The sequence below is a fragment of the Apteryx rowi genome, unplaced genomic scaffold (assembly GCF_003343035.1).
Source record: "Apteryx rowi isolate R43461 unplaced genomic scaffold, aptRow1 scaffold_216, whole genome shotgun sequence".
NCBI classification, from domain to species: domain Eukaryota; kingdom Metazoa; phylum Chordata; class Aves; order Apterygiformes; family Apterygidae; genus Apteryx; species Apteryx rowi.
In genome coordinates, this window is record NW_020448486.1 from 347147 (window position 1) to 366604 (window position 19458).

The 19458-nt window shown below is 38.5% G+C and overlaps 1 protein-coding gene across 4 annotated transcripts in view; it reads left to right on the forward strand.

Annotated features, from left to right (window-relative positions):
• The window catches only part of DTNA (dystrobrevin alpha), a 92245-nt gene extending 73324 nt beyond the window's left edge, over nt 1-18921 (forward strand). For 3 of the 4 annotated variants that reach the window (XM_026064414.1, XM_026064412.1, XM_026064416.1), the window contains 7 exons: nt 359-455; nt 1994-2011; nt 5659-5818; nt 8649-8738; nt 9422-9590; nt 10299-10431; nt 18766-18921. In XM_026064414.1, the coding sequence (XP_025920199.1) occupies nt 359-455; nt 1994-2011; nt 5659-5818; nt 8649-8738; nt 9422-9590; nt 10299-10431; nt 18766-18921 (823 nt within the window). The remainder of the gene's footprint in view (nt 1-358; nt 456-1993; nt 2012-5658; nt 5819-8648; nt 8739-9421; nt 9591-10298; nt 10432-18765) is intronic. The other variant, XM_026064415.1, reaches the window with a different exon arrangement.
• Nucleotides 18922-19458: the final 537 nt, after the last annotated feature.

Below are 19458 nucleotides of genomic sequence, written 5' to 3' on the forward strand. Positions count from 1 at the left end.
GTGAGTTGGTTATTGACTAGAGAGATTCAAAGACAAAAAATCAAATCACTGTCAGGCATTCCCACAAGAGAAAACATACCCAGATATGTCTGAACCTCATTTGCTGTTTGGAGAAGGGTATGTGTCAGTGTCTGTCTCTTCCCTAATCACTATACTCTGTCCTTAAGTATTCTTAATATGAGGGAATGCTTTCATGTAGCCTCACTTTTTAGGTACTATGCTGAATTCAAAGAAAGGGTTTGCTTTCCTGCAGTCCCTAGGTACTACCTCACAGTAGCACTGGGGAAACGATGTAGTTAACAAGTTGAAATGCTGACATTATGAGGGATAAGCTCTGATCCTGAATCTTATTTCTCAGACAGCGGAAGGATGAGCTGGAACAGAGGATGTCTGCTCTCCAGGAAAGCCGGAGAGAGCTTATGGTTCAGTTAGAAGGCCTCATGAAACTACTGAAGGTAAGGACCTCTGCTTGTCGTTAACAAGGAGAAAAGGCACAGCAGAGCAAGAGAAGAGYGGGAAGAGAATTGACAACAAAATTCATCAGAACTTGACTATTTCCTCCCATAAAAGTTGGCTTTGTTTCCTTCCCTTTCTATTTTTCGCTTTGGTCTTTAATTCAGGGGTTTCAAATGATACTGAGATTATGTTGTTCATGCAGTAATACCACATCATCATTGTCATCTACTGCTAAGTGGATGAAACAGTAGAGAGAGGCTCAGTACTACTGAAGAATTAATACAGTTCTTTGAATGATGTGGTGCAGCATGACATACAGTCCTGTTTTGCTAACTTGCAGAAAGATACAGCAGCATCTCTGGATTTCAGGCTAGTAATCCCTGGATCAGCCATTCAACAATGTTGAAAACCAAAATATGTTGTGGCAGGTCCAGTTTCAGGTGTTTTTATAGTTTTCTCTCTTGAGGACATAAAATACATAACAAATGGATGAGAAAAGAACAAAATGACAAGTACGATGAGATAACTAATGCCTCAGAAAAAACAACTTGGCGCCCAAGCTGGCAGTACAGAACTGTTTTTGCTGGTTCCTTTAACTTTGCCTCTTCTGTTGCTAATTCTGTCAGACATGTGATCTGACAATCACATATGACTATCTAACCTTAGAGATGGTTCACAGTCTGCAAGCCAGGGCAGAGCTGTACCCCATCCTGTACCCACCTCCAGTGTACAAAATCAATCCCAGTAATCCCATTATCCCAATAATACTTGATTGTTTTCTTAAATACAGAAGCAAGCCCTTGTTAAAAAGATGAATCACACCTTTGCACCTCTCACTTAAAAATGGAGATCTCAAAAAGTACTTGTATTTTAAAGACAGACTAGGGTAAGATGGAAAACGTATCTTTATTTGCAAAGTCTTGCCCCATTTTGGCTGATATGTCTCAGAACAGATCAGGCCAGAAATTCACTCTGGAAGAAACAACTCTGAATGGCATGAGTGTTTTGTTGTTGGCCATTCTAGATAAAATGTGTGCATGGTAATGCAGTGCAACTTGGGTCAAACTTGGCTCTGGCCGGAGCAGAAAGAATTTCACTGAAATCCATGAAACACCACCTGTTTGCATCAAAGGATGAGTTTGGACCCTTGTGTCATTTGCACCTCCCCAGGCACAGCCTTCTGCAGGCCCCTGAGCAGCAGAGCCAACCAAGTGGGCAGCAGAGTCTCAGGAGCTAGCAGTAGCCAGAGTACTTTTCCTCTACCTGGGAAATGCTGTGGTGCTACAACTAGGGGTAAGGGCAGTGTGTTGCCATTGCACTGACTCAACAAAGAGAATTTTTGGTAGGAAATTTTACTAGCTTTCTGCACACTTTGTACAGTGCTGGTATTTCAAAGTGGCCAGAGCTAAGTGTAACCTGGACCCATATTTTCAACTATCTCAATTTTAACTTCACCCTGTGCTCAAGTTTGCCTTTCTTCTTCTACTCTTCACTTACATCCTGGCTAATCTAATGTGCTGATCCTCTTTCCCTTTAGGAAGAAGAAATGAAACAGGTAATAAGTTACCTGCTTATAGGAGACRTCACTAACTCTTAAATGTGATTGTATTCCTGTGATTTATTTTACTACCTTTGCTTGAAATGTGTGCCTACTCTTCAGACCAAAATTTATATTCTGCACTTCTTTCACATAATATTTTCAAGTATTTTGGAGCAATTTTCACAATTAAAGATTGCTGCCTCTTGGTTCCATCAGCAGAAGCACAGTCAAAAATCTGATATATTCTGTCTATATGGTAGAGCATGCAGAGTTTGTAGGTAATGCTCAACTTCATAAAAACTAGCATTTGGGCTAATTTTTTAAAAGCATCAGTCACTCTGTTGCAGCAAGAAAATGTGACCAAACAGCACCTCTGTATAAGGTCTGTCTTTCTGGTTCTGCATAATAGTATTAAAAGATCTTCTATTTGCAAAAGAAAAGTCCCCAACATGACAAGACTTTTCATATCATACAAAATAGTCACTGGACAGTACTAAGTGAAAGTACATTTTAAGGCTATTATGAGGTATCAACTTTCCTCCACAGAGTAATAGTCTCACTGAATACCGAGTGATGATGCTAAGGAGTTACTCCCAGAATTTCCATGAAATGTTCCCCATTAAACTATGCCAATCCACAATCTGTTGAAAGATACAGAATTAAATTAATTTCTGGAGGAATTTGTTTGGAATGAGCAGTCTGGCAATTCATTTAATGCTTATGAACTTTCTATTTCTCTGCTGCCCTTCCTTGAGAAAGGGTAATGAGGACATCGTGTATGTATAATTTCCTTGTCATTTGTTAAGGTTATGGGATGGACTTTCCCAATATGTGATCCCTCTTCAATTCCGGCAGAGGGAGCAATGATCTAAAACTCCTGTAAAGCAATTCAAACAATTTATCCTAAGCATACATGAAACTTGATGATGATAAACTTTTTGCTGTCTAGCAAGGGTTAATTAAAAATCTGTAACTTGTTGACTAGGGATAGTGAATTAAAAAAATACATTAAGTTTTCCTAAAAGACACCAGTACATTGACAGCTGCAACCAATTAAAATATAAAAGCTGAAGCTGTCTACATTTCTGCACTATCTGTCGTAGCTTTCCCTTCCTCCCTTTTCAGCATGCCTTAGTCCTCAGCCRGTGGGGCTAACTAAGTTTGGGAGCAATTTGGTGCTTGATATCTCTGCTGAGATTACCAAGGAGTTGCTTACTGCTGGTTATCTTAGCAGATTTTCAGGCAGCTAGCTCTAGTCCATGAAAACTGTGTTTCTCCCAATTCCAGGTAAGCAGGAATCCAATTCTAATAACATTCCATTCCCACCAACCTGGGTTGAATTGGATCTAGCTAAGCAAAATATAATAAAAGTGTTCACCTCTTCTAAATCAGTCATTCTCTAATATTCTCCTATTTCAACTTTCTTTTCATCGTTTCTGTCCAATATTGCACAAATAATATAAAAACAAGAAGTTTTTAGCTGGATAGGAGAATCCAAATACTTCCTTTCTCTGTGCTTCCCAAACAGTTTGTTCAAAAATGGAAAGCTACAGATAAGAGAGCATTGTTTATCATAAACACAAGATGTCAAGCGTAACTATAAAGTAGACTCAAAACTAAGCACTGGTGAACAGTTTTTTACATTTCTCCTGTGGGAAAATTCCAGAGGAGAAATATTGGCAGGCACCCATTATTTTTAGTAAATAAAATGCCCATTATGTAGTTCATTCCTTAAATGTGACTTGATTATAGAAACAAGTTTAATCCATTTTTTTCTCATCTTCTCTGAAAGTTCCCACTGTTGTTAGTGTTCCCTCGAACTGCCATTGAAGGCAACAGGAAGCTGAGGAAAAGGGGCAAGCAGAAGAGAACTGGGAGCAAGAAGTTCTTCGTTTCATAGCTCTTCTGTTTCATAGAGGAGTTGGGGGCATGGCAGCAGATAGCTGTAGCTGCCAGATGTCCTGCCTGATGTGCAGGAGGTATGGCCTTCGAGGGCCTGAGGGCATCACCAGGTTGCTGTGCGCCCTGTCTCTGGGGGACTAGCATCATTCAACCAGCTGGAAGCAGACCAAGGGTGGCTGACTTCTCAGCTGGCCACCCCAGGGTTTGATTTCTGCTAGAGCAGGTACAGAGGAGAAACAACAGGGCATCTGRCCCTTATATTTTCAACCACCCTTTCATCCATCATTTAAATATTTTAAAACTGATCATTAAAAAAAATTGTAAGTATTAAATCCTCCATTCTCTTATCAGTACTGTGCTTATTTCTCATGACCTAATTTGCCACGTTGTCTCTCCAGTGATAATGTCTCTTAAGAAAGGGGAGAGAGGAGAAAAGAAAAAATAGCTTAGTATTCTAAAACATTATTTATGATTAGGGGCAGGATTTTTTTAAAAATCTCAAAGAGCAATGCTGCACTCATTCTGTAATGGGCTGCTATTGACTTTTTTAGAATAGATTCCTCAAAACAGGTCTGGGCTGGCAATCAAAAGAAATGGCATGGAAAGAGTTAAGAAATCCTTCCGAATTCTCAAAATAAACACAGAGTGAGGGAAACACCAGCCTTAATGTTATTTTTCACTGTAAACAAACAGGCGCATATGTTCTAGTTCCTGTTTTAAAAGCACTCAGGCCACTTCAATCACTGCCCTGTACTGAACACCGATTTTCAGTCATGACAAGAGGTGTGTAGTTTAGTTTAGGTTTGAGAGTTTGTTTTTCCTTATGTGGACGCACATTCCAGGGGCTTTGAAGCAGTCAATGAAAAGTGCACTGTGTCTCTCGGTATCACTCACCCAGCTGCAGTTGTAAAAAATATTATTTTGTAAAGTCTGTTTGAATTTCAACTAAGTGATACTAACCATGAGGTGCTAACAGCATGACATTTTATATGACTGGTATTAAAACATTTTAACTTCCAGCAGCTGAACCCATAACAGGAATCTAAATTGTCCTATCCCCATAGTATTTGGGCAGTGCCTGAGTATATCCTGTAGAGCGAAGAATTTAATAGTGTATGATTTAGTAGTGGCTTAAAATAGTTCTCTGGCTCAGAATAAAAAGCATTAAGCTATATTATTTATTGAGAGTATCAGATTTTATGTGACTAAGAGGTTGCATGTACATTTTAAAACTTTATGGCATGAACTTTTTCTGTAAAGGAGGCAGAGGCTCAGGTATGAGTACACAGATGAGCTAAAATGGAAGCATTCTGATTAAAGAAACTATTTTAGTTCCTTACCCAGACTGAAAGCTGCTTCAGTGGTAGCTTCTTTCTGCTTCTCAAAGTTTGAATGATTTACCTTTTATCAAACACGCATGTGAATTGGGGGAATGAAAGAAGGAAGATGGAGGGGGGACAAGGCCTCTTCTTTGGTATTTATTAATTTGGATTTTTTTTTGATTTAGCGGTCTGACATTTTCCCAAGCTTCAGGAAAGTCAGATGTGGACTTGTATTTTCCTACCTACTATTATTTTCTACGCACCATCGTTGCTGTCCCCTAGCAAACAACTGACTTCAATAGGTTTCTTTTAGCAAAATTAACATTACCCAACTAAYCTACAAACAGCATGATGCCTCTGAGGTGAGGGATGGGTGACAAGGACAGCAGGCCAAGTCTCTTGCAAAGACCTATTTAACCATTTGTGATTGTTTTCCAGACCCAAGGGGCGGGCTCCCCTCGTTCCTCACCCAGCCACACTATCAGCCGACCTATTCCCATGCCCATCAGGTCTGCCTCTGCCTGCTCCACCCCAACCCACACACCTCAGGACTCGCTGACTGGGGTGGGAGGAGATGTGCAGGAAGCCTTTGCACAAAGTAAGTTCATTAGTAGCTTGCATGAGGTACTCAGAGACTACTTTGAGACTCCTTATTTCTTCTGGTTAATGGCCAAATGGACTTGAGTTTCTGAGTTGCATAGAAAGAACAAAACAGAAAGAACAGCTGTGTTTTACCAATGAAAGTCAACTTTGTCTGCCATCAGACTTTGCTCTCAAGGCAAGCAGGTAAGTGGAAACCATTTAGAACCAGACAGTGATGCCAGCAAATGGATTTGGTGGTAAGAGGGAATTTTAATGCAAGATGGTCAAAGCAATTATCAGTACTCTACTAATCAGAATATAAAGAACTGTTACTGACTTCAGCAAGGTTTTGTGAGTGGGTTTGTTTTTAAATAAAGACTCTGCTAAAGAATAGATAATAGAATCATAGAATAATTTTGGTGGGAAGGTCATCTCATTCTGCCTCATGCTCCAAGAAAGCCAGCTTCGAAGTGAGATCAGATGGTTCAGGCCTTATCCAGTTGTTTTGAATATCTCCAAGCATGAATTTTCCACAGCCCATGTTCCAGTGTTTGTCCACACTTCACTGTGTAAATTTTTGTCCTTGTATCTGGTTGGAATTTCCTTCGATGCAGCTTGTGACTGTCATCCCTTCTCTTTTTGCTTCAAGCCTGTGAGATGAGTCTGTCTAGACTAGACAGGAATCTAGTCTGGAAGTTTAGGTGAACACTTTCTTAGCGTTTCCAGAAAAATGACATAGGCTGTATTGTGTTTCTCATTCCCCTTTCCACTCTCTTGTCAAGTAACAAGAAATGTTAAACTGTTTTGAATTTCTAAGGCCACGGATTAAATGATTATGTTGAATACAGAAGAAAGTAAATAGTCCATGAGACCTGAATGAGGAAATATTCCTTCTTTCTCTAAACTGCTTTCTGCTAAAATATTTATATTGCTTCAGTTCTTTTATTTGAGCAAATTTTTGCTCTGTTTCACCAATACAAATCAAAATATAAGTGGCGTTCTGAAGTTCCACTGCTGCGGTGGATGCATATTTGTCCCCAAGAGCCCAGTTCTGCCTTCCCMTGTGCCCTACCCTTTGCCTTCCGTGGGAATTGTGTTTATGTACCTTTTGGCAAGGTTGAATCTGTAACGCAATCAAGAAATTTCTACTAAAATGCTGGTAAATTCATGTTTTAAACATGTTTTACTAAGGCATAATTCCTAGGCCCAGCATAGCAGGTTGCTGTATACCTCATTTGCTGTGAGAAAAGAAACAAACAAGAAACATTTTTCTTCTTTTTGCTGTGAAAAATTGAGAGAGGCAAAAATATGGACCCTAACCCCCATGATATTATAGAACACTTTCTTCTAGAACTAAGACTAGGAGAAATAATTTAGTGGCTACAATAAAATATCCATAAATAATTACTTAACCTGCCTCAGGCAAATGTTTCTTAAGCACATAAATGTATTCTGTTCAAGAGAAAAAGCAATATAAAAAGGTACAATGATCACATTTTAAAACTATTGCATTTGATAAATATCTAGCTTTATGTCATTACTTCCCATATTCTCTAGTTAGGAAGGTCAAAACCAGAGAACTTGAAATCCGCCATTCTGTCACATGTTGACATATATCATTGTGAGTGTGTGCGTGGGTTGAACGATGACGTCTCCCTTCTGCGCCGTACCAACAGAGATCTGTTTATATACACATAACACAGACCAGCCATGGTTAGAGCACTGTTTCTCATGTTTTTTCTCTTCTTTCATAGTGCTTCAATAGTTCAAAGATACAAAAACTGAAAAGGCTCTAGGGAGGGAGAGGCTATCTGAGTGTTTGTGTGTGTGTGTTTGTGTGTATGCATAAGAGAGAGATTAACTACTTTGATCTACATTCCAGTAATCATTTGCTAACTGTGATATATTAAAAAGAACCTCTTTAGGATTTGGGGGCGTTTTTAAAAATGTATAGTATAACAGTCAGTCAGTTTTAAAGAATCTATAGCAGTCAAATCCTGCCACTTCCTAGGAAGAATCCAGTCTAAAAGATTAGAGATTCTATGGGACGTATAGATTATTCAGCTACAATAGGAACTGTGTTTGGGATTTGGGAGAGTTAAGCACATATTACCCACAGTCCACTCCTAGGGAACAATTATTGCACTCAGCTCACCAGAATCTTTCATGTTTGATGGTTAAGGGAATATTGCCAGGTTCAGCAGGGAACCACTTCTAGATTATTAGAATGAGTTTAAAAGCAGCTTAGGGCTGTTTGGAGAGGGGATAGTGTTTCCTTTATTAAAAAAAAAAAAAGGTAAATTATGGACTGTACAAGAAAATCTTTGAGCTACAGAAGAGACTGAGTGGAGAGGAGAGAGGGAATGGAGAAAAATCCCTATCAGTCTTGACGAGGTCAAGTATGTTTCTTCAACATTTGCCATAATAATCTGGGAAATACCTGACAATAATGGTGTCATTAAACAGAACTGTGGGAACTTAGAGAAAACATTTAATTCCTCCCTCCTCCCCCATGGACATTTTAAATGAGTTCACATTGGATTTAATCTTCCAGGCCTGGTCTGCTAGTGTCACCACACAAATGTGAGCTTGATGGCAATGAATAATCTCCACATTTCTGGCATTGTGATTAAATGAAGCATGAGGGTAGGTTTCTGCTCTTGCATGCAGCATAAGAAAATGAGGCCGTTCTGCAGAGAACTCTTCTGCACCCGTCTCTTGTAAGGGCTTTGATACCCTGAAATATCACAATGGCAGCTCTGGGCAGGGCTAAAACTGCTTTGAACAGGAAAACATATGGCTTGTGAAGAATATTAACACTGTGTTTTGTCTGTCTCTTGCTTCAGGTGCAAGACGGAACTTAAGAAATGATTTGCTGGTGGCAGCAGATTCAATCACCAACACCATGTCTTCTTTGGTAAAAGAGCTAAATTCTGGTGAGTGAGGCTAAAGAGGGAAGATAGTCCTTGCATTGTCATTTCATATGTATTTTAAAAATTGGGAGCTAAGAAAAAATAAATGAGCAAAAAAGCAATGTAATATAGCTTCAAAGATGTTTATGCTTTTAGAAAAAAAAATTGAAATAGCTTCAGGAATACAGCAGTTTTGAAAGCCATGAATGCAGAGAAGTGGTTATCTATAATGAAAATTCTTTGAGAAATTTGCTCATGGATCTGTGTTGAAATAGTCTTTTCAAGGAATCGTTGTGCCTGAGAGTGCCTTTGGTCAGTGGGGGTCAAAACACCCTAATTGCATAGCATCTTTCCATTCCATAAAAAAAAAGTATCCATTTAAATGGATGGCTGGGTTGGTATGGGAGACAGATTTCACTCTTCAGAAATTTGGCTCAATATAGACTGTATAGGATCTGTTGTAAAATGTGGTATATAGAATACTTATAAAAAATATCTCACTTAATAAGCCAAATAAGCAAAAGCTTCACTATTCTGTCCCACAACAAGAAGAAAACTGTAAGCTCTGAAAATATGCATAGAATAGTATACTGACATTCCCTAATAGAAGATGGCATTCTAAATTGGAAAGACAGAAATGTACAGAGAAATAAGCAAGTGTATTTACCCTTGAGAAAGTTAAATGGAGACACCTTTTTGCTTCACAGAAGTGGGCAGTGAGACAGAAAGCAACGTGGATTCAGAATTTGGACGGACTCATTTTGATGATCTTGTTCCATCGCCAACTTCTGAGAAGGCTTTCCTCGCACAGATCCACGCCCGCAAACCGGGGTACATTCACAGTGCTGCCRCCACTGGTTCCATGCGCAGTGACATGTGGGTACCTTCTTGATTCATCACTTTAATCTCATTCTTTTTATTCTGTTACCCTTGAAGACAATGKGCAGCATGTAATAGTTTCTCTCCTTCTCAACCATTTGATTACCAAAAATTGCCTAAATCCAAGTGAGGACAACTTTATGACTAGATAATAGTGATCTCTGTAAGCTCTAAAAGCTAGAACTTAGGATATACTCAGGAGTGGGTCTTCTCGAATCCAATGTGGGACACTCTGGCTTCACTGAGGCAGTGGGACATGTGCTCCCTAGTGTGCCCTGCAGTCCTAGTCCCTGCCTATCCAGACTGAGGAGCCTGTTGGAGCACACTGAAAAAGAGAAGTTTTTTATGGAAAAGACAAAATGTTTTTTTGACCAGCTCCATTTTTTGACCCTGAACCTTTCCATCAGAGACAATGGGCATCTTTCCAGCTATTTTTAGTTCAACCTCTTACTCTTGTATCACTCTCAAAGAAATTTTGAGGACTTTTGTTACTGATTTCAGTAGCCTTATACCCCAAAAACACCTTCAGCAGAAAACTCCCTTTGGTCTACTTCATGGATACCAGACCACTGGAGAGGGGAYAGACTGACAGGAAAATGATAATTAATGGGCATCTGCTCTCCTCATAGCTTACAGAAAAGGGAAGTTTTATTCACCCCAAATGTCATTCATCTCAGGAAGCTATTTATTAATAATTGTCTTTAGGGTTACAGAAGATGGAGACCCCTATGTCAGAGCAGATGATGAAAATTATGAGAATGACTCAGTCCGCCAGCTGGAGAACGAACTGAAGATGGAGGAATACCTGAAGCAGAAGCTGCAGGATGAGGCATACCAGGTGAGAAGAGGACACTGGCTGTCCATACGTCTCCGTATGTGAGAAACAATAATTTTGGTGATGTTAAGCTGAGTTTTTGTTATATGTAGATTTTTTTTCAGTAGTGAAAAGCATTCCTAATGGCTCCACTGTGAACTGAAGCTCAAGTACAGTCTGTGTGTCATTGTCATTTTCAGAACCTGGAAGGAGAGGAAAGGGTCTGAAATGAACTAAATCCCAGAGGACCAGGTATTCAACAAGCATCTAGTACAGTGAAGCCTGAACACTTGTCGTTAAACACCTCCTAAGGAAGTTTTCAAAAGGCATTTGTTTAAGCATCCAATAAAAACTAATTTGACAGAAGGGTTTGGCATTCTCTAAGTATCCTCTCCCTTCTGGTTAATGGTCTCTATTTCTGCCTGATAGAATGAACTATTGCCAGTTTTTAAGTTTTCTGACTCGGATCATCCTAATATAAAGATCATTATTTCTTACGATGTTACTAGTAATATCAGTAGCAGGGCACACCCAGTTCAGTTGTAGGGGAGCAGGTTTAAAGCAAGCAAAAATAAGCACTTCCCCACATGATGAATGATTAGATGTTGGAACTCATCACTGTAAGGTACAGTAGATGCTAAAAATATAAATGGACTAAAAAAAGGATTAAACAGATACTGAGAGATCAGGTGTATGGAAATGAAGTTCAAACCTTCTGGTCAGGAGTTCTTTAAACTACTGATTGCTGGGAGCTAACATGATGTAGCCTTTTTTCTGGTAGTTTTTCTGTAGTATCTACCACTGGTCACTTTGGAAACAAGATTGGAAAGTGGGAAATTTCTGTTTAGAATATCCTGTTGAACAGTGGCCAGCTGAACTATTTTACATCAAACCTCTGGAACTCATTACAAGCTTTTTACTATTCATACTCACAGGTACAATGTGTTCCTCTGGATAGCCAAAAAAAGGTGATGGCTGTAGCTATCATAATGCAACTGTCAGCTGAAAAAAACTGTGAGGAAGAACTCCTACTAAGGTTGCAGTATGGTAACCTCAGTAACAATATTTTACGTTATTAAATATCTCACTTTGTGTAAAAGCAGCACATTTAGAAAAACTTGTAGATGTAGTGTAGCATGGAAGATGGTTGGTCAAAACCCACTCTTGTTATTTCGTGTCACCTTATCTCCAAGCAAGATTTTCAAGCAAAACTCTAAATTAATAAAGGATGAGCAGAACACTCAGGATGCACAAGGGAATCTGGAACAGGGAACCTCAAAGGAGACTTCTTTTTCTCTCTTTTTTTGGAGCATGTTGTAAATAACAAGTATTTGTTCCAGAAAAAAAAAAAAACACATCTAGTGCACAAGTCTAAATGCTAACAGTGCTTATCCTCCCACGTCTGCTAGCAGTTGCGTTCTTGGATGGATGTGTTGTATAATACACTTTTCGCTGGGCTTATTTTCTGGGTCCACAATTGTTCTCTTTACTTCTAGGCTTGTGCATGGCTTTCTTCAGAATAATACACTGCCTGGCTGCTCACTGGCTTAATTTGTCATCTTCTTGTTTTCTATCCTTTGTTATCTACAGGTCAGTTTGCAAAGTTGAGTGCAATATCCTTCTCTCTCTCCTCTCAAGTAAGTATCAATATAATGTTTGGAATGAATACTCATAATGTGTTGTTCACTTGCACTGCACCTCGTGTTTCCTGAGTTTATGTGATGCTGCTTTTTTTTTCTGCTTTTAACCTGTGTTAGGATGCCTGAACATCACAAAATCATTTCTAGTAATACAAATGAAATGTGGTCATAGTCCTGAGGATTCTTGTTAAGGCACCACCCTTTTTATCTTCTTCCACTATCAACCGTAGGAGAAGGAATGTGGACTTTTCATCTCTTGGGATGATGACAAACATATTAGCCAGTACAGAGGAAGCTTATACAGCAGTTAAGGAATCATTATAATTCAGGAGGCCTGAGTTCAGCTCCTTACCTGCTTGAGTCTTCCTAGGATAATTGAAATAAATTAGTTCTGGTGAGATCCAGAACATCTACTCTAGTGTATAAAACAGGAGTTAGGCAAACATCAAAGAAAGCAATCCATGAGCTACTTAACCTTAGAGGTGCTCTCATATGCATTGCAGAAATTTAAAATGCCCTAATCCAAGCTGCAAGGTACCTAACTGCTCTCTAGGGTGTGGCAATCCAGAGATAAGGCAAGAAAGTGTGTAAGTTCYCTGTTGGACCATATTCAGGCCATGTTCTCCACCCATGCCAGCCTCACAGTTGCAGCACTGAGTTTAATGTCACGTTGGCAACTGCATTTTCATTCAGAAACACAGACAAAGACTATTTTTACAAAGTAGCCTGTTATTACAAACATTTGCCCAGGAAATAGGAGACCACAGATTTCCTTCCTGCCTCATCTGAAGTTGTGGACTCTGCATTTCTGACTTCCTAGGAGAGTGCAGTACCCCACTGCAGAGCCAGCAGCGAGAGGATGCTGTCCATCCTGCTGTGATGTTGAACCATGTGGTAACGGGGTAGGGAAGGGAGGATCAGTCAGAAGGGGCCTGACCCTCATCAGCAAACTGAGCTCCTTCCTCAGAGCCAGAACTAAAGGCAACTCCTTGGTCAACTATCAAATGGGCAGTCATGTTCAGATAAGCAAAACCAGCGAACCAGCCTGTGCCAGCTTTAGCAGGAGTTCATTTTGTTAGTTTTAGCATGCCGTGGTTCATGCTAGAGCTGCCAGCATTTCAGTAAAGGATGAAACCCTCCTTATTTATATAGCAATTTTGATGGCAAAATTTGACCCTAAGTCTAGGGTTTTGCAACTTCTGATGATGCTAGAATTTGGGTGTTAAGATGTGAACCTTGGGAAAGCAGTGTGCAGTCTTCATTGTTAAAAGATGTTAGGTATTTCTGAAGCATCTTTCTCAGTGTCTCTAACAGCTAAAGCAGAATAAATGGATATGAAAAGCAAATAAACAGCAACACCGAGAGTACCATAAATAAATAACTTCTCATAACGTTGCCCCTCAGGTTACATTCATTTTCTCAGTAGCCCTGTTAGAAATTTGAGTAGAGCTGTGTAGATTTTCCTAAACATAGACAGCCAGAAAACAAGTTTTCTTCTTTTATTTTGTTGCAGTTTTCAGTTACAGATCAGGTCACATGAAAAGGAAAATTGATCTTTTGATAGTAATGTATGTGTGTATATGTATGTATAGGAAGTTATATATAACTGAATTTAATTATAAGTATGAATTACCATTAATTTAAAGGATAGTAGCATTCAGACAAATTATTTGCAATATTAAGCTAAAATTTTCACTATTTCTTGATTAGATTTAAAAGGTTGGGTCAATTTCTTTTAAGATTTAATTTTTAACTTCCCCACTTTCTGCTTTCCGCTGGAAGAAGCAGTGTTAACACAGTGATGTGGGGAAATGCATGCTGCTGTACTGCCTAGCTTTCTTGAAAATACATATCCTGGCTCAAATTAGCAGAGATGTGAGTCTGAGTTATCTCAYCTCCTGGATGCTTTTGAAGCATTTTGAAGGCCTGTGAGAGACAAAATTTTTAAAGCATTGTGTTCCAGCTGAAGCCCATAGTCAAACTCCTCTTGGCCCCCAGGGGAGTACTTCAGTCAAGAACAAACACTGAAACATCTGCGCCAGCTCTAAAAGCCTGGCCCTATAGAAATTAGCAGCAAACACCAGTGAACTTGGGACTTCATCTAGTCCTTATCCACAGAAACAAACTCTGTATTATCATATATTGTGATAAATACATCTGCACACGATTAAACGAGAGTAAAGATTAGTCTTCTCAAGAGTCAGGCTGTTTTGAATACGGAAGACTAATGTATCTTGTGTATTTTATTTAGTACTAATATAGTAGTCTTAGAAAATTAAATCCAAATTTGTTCATAAAGGCCACAATGCCTAAAGCAGTTTTGCAGTTTGGGGTGGGCTCTTTCCTGAAGCTAACCAACTACATCACATCATGAGGGGACTTTGAAATGCACATTGCTTTTGCTTGGGAACCTTTGAGATGTACACAGAAGACTTCTACTTCTAAAATACTGTTATTTAACCAATAATGATAAAAATACTGTCAGTATTGTATTGCCTAGATGGTCATATAAGGCAAAAAGCCAACTGATCTTTTTACCTCAGAACAATATCACCTGTGGGTTTATTAGCAAAAAAGGTGGGGAAAATCAAATCAGTTTATTATAGCTTGATATGAGTGATATTGCCACTGATAGCCAGCCACAGAGTTTTGTTCGTTTCTTTATTTATCAGTCATGGGCAAATGGTGGTGATGGCATTTGTTTAAGGCTCTTTGTGTTCTATTTGCATTTTTTAAAAGTACTATGTACAATTCTCTGGAATTGATTTTGAAATAACGTCTAGTATAAATATAACAAATTCTCAAGTGATCAGGCAGGTTCCAGTAATCTATAAAATATATTTTAACCATGTTTTCAGTTTACTTTTTACATTAGATGTATTTTAATACCACTTGTCTTGATCTTAATGGAGTAAAAATGTGAATCTGAGATTGTTTTCAGCAAGCACTAGGCAAAACTTGAAATTAGGAGAACATGCAACTTTTTGACATTATTTTACTTAAAAATAATCTGTATCCCACCGATAGCAGTTGCTTTTCTGCCAAGGATACCAATAGGAGCAGAAAGCTTCAATTTCTGGAAGTGGTTAAATAATTGTCATTTTCAATAAAGAGTTGTCCACTTGTGGACATGCTCCCATGAGAAATGCAATTTCCTAGATTTCCTAAAGCAATGCTTTCTTAGTGCTGCCATAGCAACATTTTAGTTAGCCGCATTCAGTTCATTCATATGCATTATTATAACAAAAAAGGAGGTGTAGAAAGCTAATAAAAGCCCAGCCTAAAGCATCCACTTGTAAAGAAGTATAGGGGAGAGTCTTTATTAGAAGCTTTTTTCTGAATTTTTTAACTGCAATTAAATTTTCTTTATGCTGACAAAAACATGTAATAACTACAGTTGAAGACTCAGTTCCATTCCTTCTCCAAAACCTCTCACTTGCTCAAAACTTTGTTCAAAACAAATTCTTTTGGGCCTTGGGGGATTTTGGGGGGCAGGGGTGATAGTTTCCATTAAAAAGGTAACTGAATTGTTCTGTGTTGGAAAAGGCAGAAATTTCTCAAATACAAAAAAGCCAATCCCCCCAACTTTTTGATATGAAGGCATTATTAAAAACTAACTTATTTCTTGCAACTTCACTGTTTTTCCAGGACAGAAATCTTTTTGAGTAACACAGTAATGTTTCCTCTCATCTTCCCCCTTTTCTCCAAAATCCCTTTTCATGTTTACCGACAATGACTCTGATTGCCACAATTCAGGTGAGAAAACCCATGGGTCTTGGGAAATCATGGTGTCAGTTCAGTCTGCCTAGTATGCCTTTGTGAGAAGGGTTGTTTATTAGGCCAAGGGACAGTGTGACAGATGATTTGTTAAAGGGCTGTGAAAACCCAACTGCCCTACATTTCTGTTTTTTTTCCAGGAAGGAAATAAGATTTTGGAGCTAGTATGCATTTCACTGACCATTGACATTTTCAGCTGTTTAACTTATTTGAAGTTCATGCACTGGGGTTCAATCCTAGCACGGGCTTCATGCCAGCACTCAGGCAATCGCAGAACCGCAGACATGATGGCTGGCAGGGACCCGTGAAGGTCGCCTGGTCCAGTCTCCCGCTTGAAACGGGACTAACTCCACCATAAGACCATATCAGCCATGGATTTGTCTGGCAAAGGCTTGAAAACTTCCACAGATGAAAATTTCACCACCTCTCTGGGCAATCTGCTCCAGTGCAGTGCCACCCTCCTCATGAATTTTTTTCGTGATGTCCAACCTGAACCTCCCAAAATGCAATTTGTGTTATTTTTCCTTCTTGTATCCTCCAGTACTACCAAGAAGATTTTGGCTTTGTTATCCTGGTAACTACCCTTCAAATAGCTGCTGACTATAGCTGCTATAGCTGCTAGTTTCCTCAGCATTTTCTTCACAAAAGTCAGTGATGCTGTGGTGAAGAAGCAGGATACAGGCGCTAGACAGAATCACATCTATAAGGCACTCTCTACTAGCACAACCCAATGATTCAGTGTCTTTTTTTTTGTTGTTTTCCTAAGAAGTACATAAGAAAACAGCATTACATGGACCATTCTATTTGAAAATAAGAGAAGGCTGACAACACAGTAATTTTCAAAATATTTTGCTACAGAATTCAGTCAGCTATATTTTCTTTTTTCTCTTTTTGTTTCTCCTTAAGTCCTGCTCTTCTTAGCGTGTAGTACAGAAGGTGCAAATGGACTGTGACCAAGTTAACTAGGATGAAGAAGCTTTCATTTTGTGACTTTTTAAGTTATACAAATAGGGATTTTGGGGGGAAATCACTGAATGATGAGTATCAGGGAAAAACAATTGGATTAAGCTGTAAATACTAAAGTGCCAAGAAACAGTCTTATAACATGACAAATCACTTGAGTCTTGGAATTAGTTCTGGCACTTCCAAAATGCTACAGTGAATCTAGAGTTCTGAGGTTCATTAGTACTCATTATTTCTGGTAAGAAAAATCTCCTTTCCATCCCACTGCTGGGTGTGGAACAGAAAGAATCCCTGAGAGAATTTAGAATAACCCTCTCCACACTCAGCAAAGATAAGTAATTTATCCAGAAAATTAGAAAAATAACAGATATTTAGCAGTACTATCTATGCATCTTAATGCATCCAGCATTTCACAAGCCACTCTTATTTTGCTTTTGCAGTTTATAATGATACCATCAAGAAATATGGGATGTACCTATATTTACCTACCCTTTAAATTGATTAAATAAAAATCAATATCACACAGCTTAGCAATGACCTCTTCCATGCCTTTCATTTTCATTTTTTGGCTGAATTGTGAAAAGTAAAATGTTCCTTTGCTAAGATTTCCAAATTAGTTTGCAGACTTAACTGATGCAGATGCATGTCAGATTTTAAAAAAATACTTACTCAAATGTACCTCAGAATTTTTTGTTAACCTCTCATTATATTTGCACTGAATGTTTCTTTTTTATTTATCAACAAAATGTTAGTGCTAGGTCTTTTTTAACCACCTGACAAGGAGATACTAAATTAAGATCATCATACCATAGACATTGAAGGAATCTGATGGAAGCATCTCTGCTTGAATAATTACTACAATCAAATGATGTCAGGAAGGAGAAGCAAGCTAAACTAACTGACCTTTCCTGATTCATCAGATTTAATTTAGCTCTTTTTTGCTAAAGCTATTTGCATTTCATCTCTCATCTTGTAGACCAGATTTACAGCAGAAAGGAGTAGAAGAGAATCTATGTCAGTAGAGTTTGGTCTTTTCTGTTGTTATCAGATCTCATGCAGGGCAAATTGGTTCTCTGTCTGAGATGGTTCAAGAGAAAAGGGGTGAGCTCCTTAACTTTGAAAAGGTCAGATGTGCAAACAGGATGAGAAAACAGTGTCCCTAGGATGAATATTCCAAAAGAAAAGGCTTGCAATATTTAGCTGAATGTAGACCCTCACATACTTCCGAGAAAGAGCAGCAGTTGTTTATCAAACATTTTCCATTACCAAATACAACTTTGATGCCTCCAGTTCTAGAAATTCAAGATATTTATTGATTCTTCAGGATATGGAAAAGCACCACAGAGAAACTGGTGCACCAGAAGATTAGGCTGTTTATGAGCTATAGCACCCAGAATTATTCCTTTAAGAAACTGAATTTCTTTTTAGACATATGAAGTGAAATATACCCAAACATGTAAATTAAGGGTGAGACATTTACACCCAAGGCAAGGCTCATGGTGGGAAGGTGGTGACTGACTGCTGAGTGGCTGAACTTTCTGTGCTGAAGGGGAATAATCCATGGTTTGGCTACTAATAATCTATTTATAGACCAACCTGGAAGGCTGAAATAGAAGGGAAAGTGGAAACATCTGCAAATCTGTGTTAATGCAGACCCAGTTTCTGCAGTATCCTACATGCAGAGCACAGAACAGTCTTCTCACCCATGCTAAGAGGACTTTCCAACTTCCCAAGTGCCTTGTAAATTTCGATTTACAGCTTAAATACCTAGGGCTCATCTAGGTAGAATGGCTTTTCCACTTTTTTTAAGTTTTTTTCAGGTGATAACTGAAAGAATTGGCCAGCTATTCTTTTTTTTGTCTTGATAAAGCAGCATGCAGAGGCTTTACTTGCTCTACCAGGGTGCGTATGTGCACACAGTTGCAGCATCTTAAACCAGCACTCTTTGTAAAAAGTTTCCCTAAACATTTCTCAACAGGCAAGCTGCAGTCAGACAGACAATGAGAGCTACGTAAGAACTGATGATGAGGAGAGCTGCTTTCAGCCAGATGATGAAAAAAACTTAGCTGCAAACTTCACAGAAGAATGGAACCAACAGGTGCAATGTCTCTTGACAAAAAATTCAAATAACTGAGGACTGTAGCACAGTACTTTTGTTTTAAGAGTTGTAGTTTGTAGATGTGTGTTTTGACAAAAAGACTTTTGTTTAAAGCTAACTTATATTAGCTACATCTGCTGTAACATGGCTCATTACCGGTGAAGAACACAGACTGAAGTATGTACTGCTGTTACAAATAGTGGCAGTATTAATAACTCACATAAACCCTTTGCACATGATATTGAACCTGTTCAGTTTACAATGACAATACTGTTTATAGATAGAAAATTGATTTCTGAATACTTTGAGATTTTAGTAGATCAGTTTACTATACACTGTACATTTTTTCCACAGAAAAGATAAAAAGCTACAATTATGCATTTAACACTGAATGATTATACTCCTGAGTGTATATATCTAGTAGCCCAAAAACAAAGTACCAGACTATATTTGCAATTTGTTTGCAAGTCTTTTAATAGACTTATACAAAATGTACTAAAATAATAATAATATAATTAATAATAATAATAATAAAAAGCCTCTCTAATTTAGGGCTAATGTGTAACTTAGGAA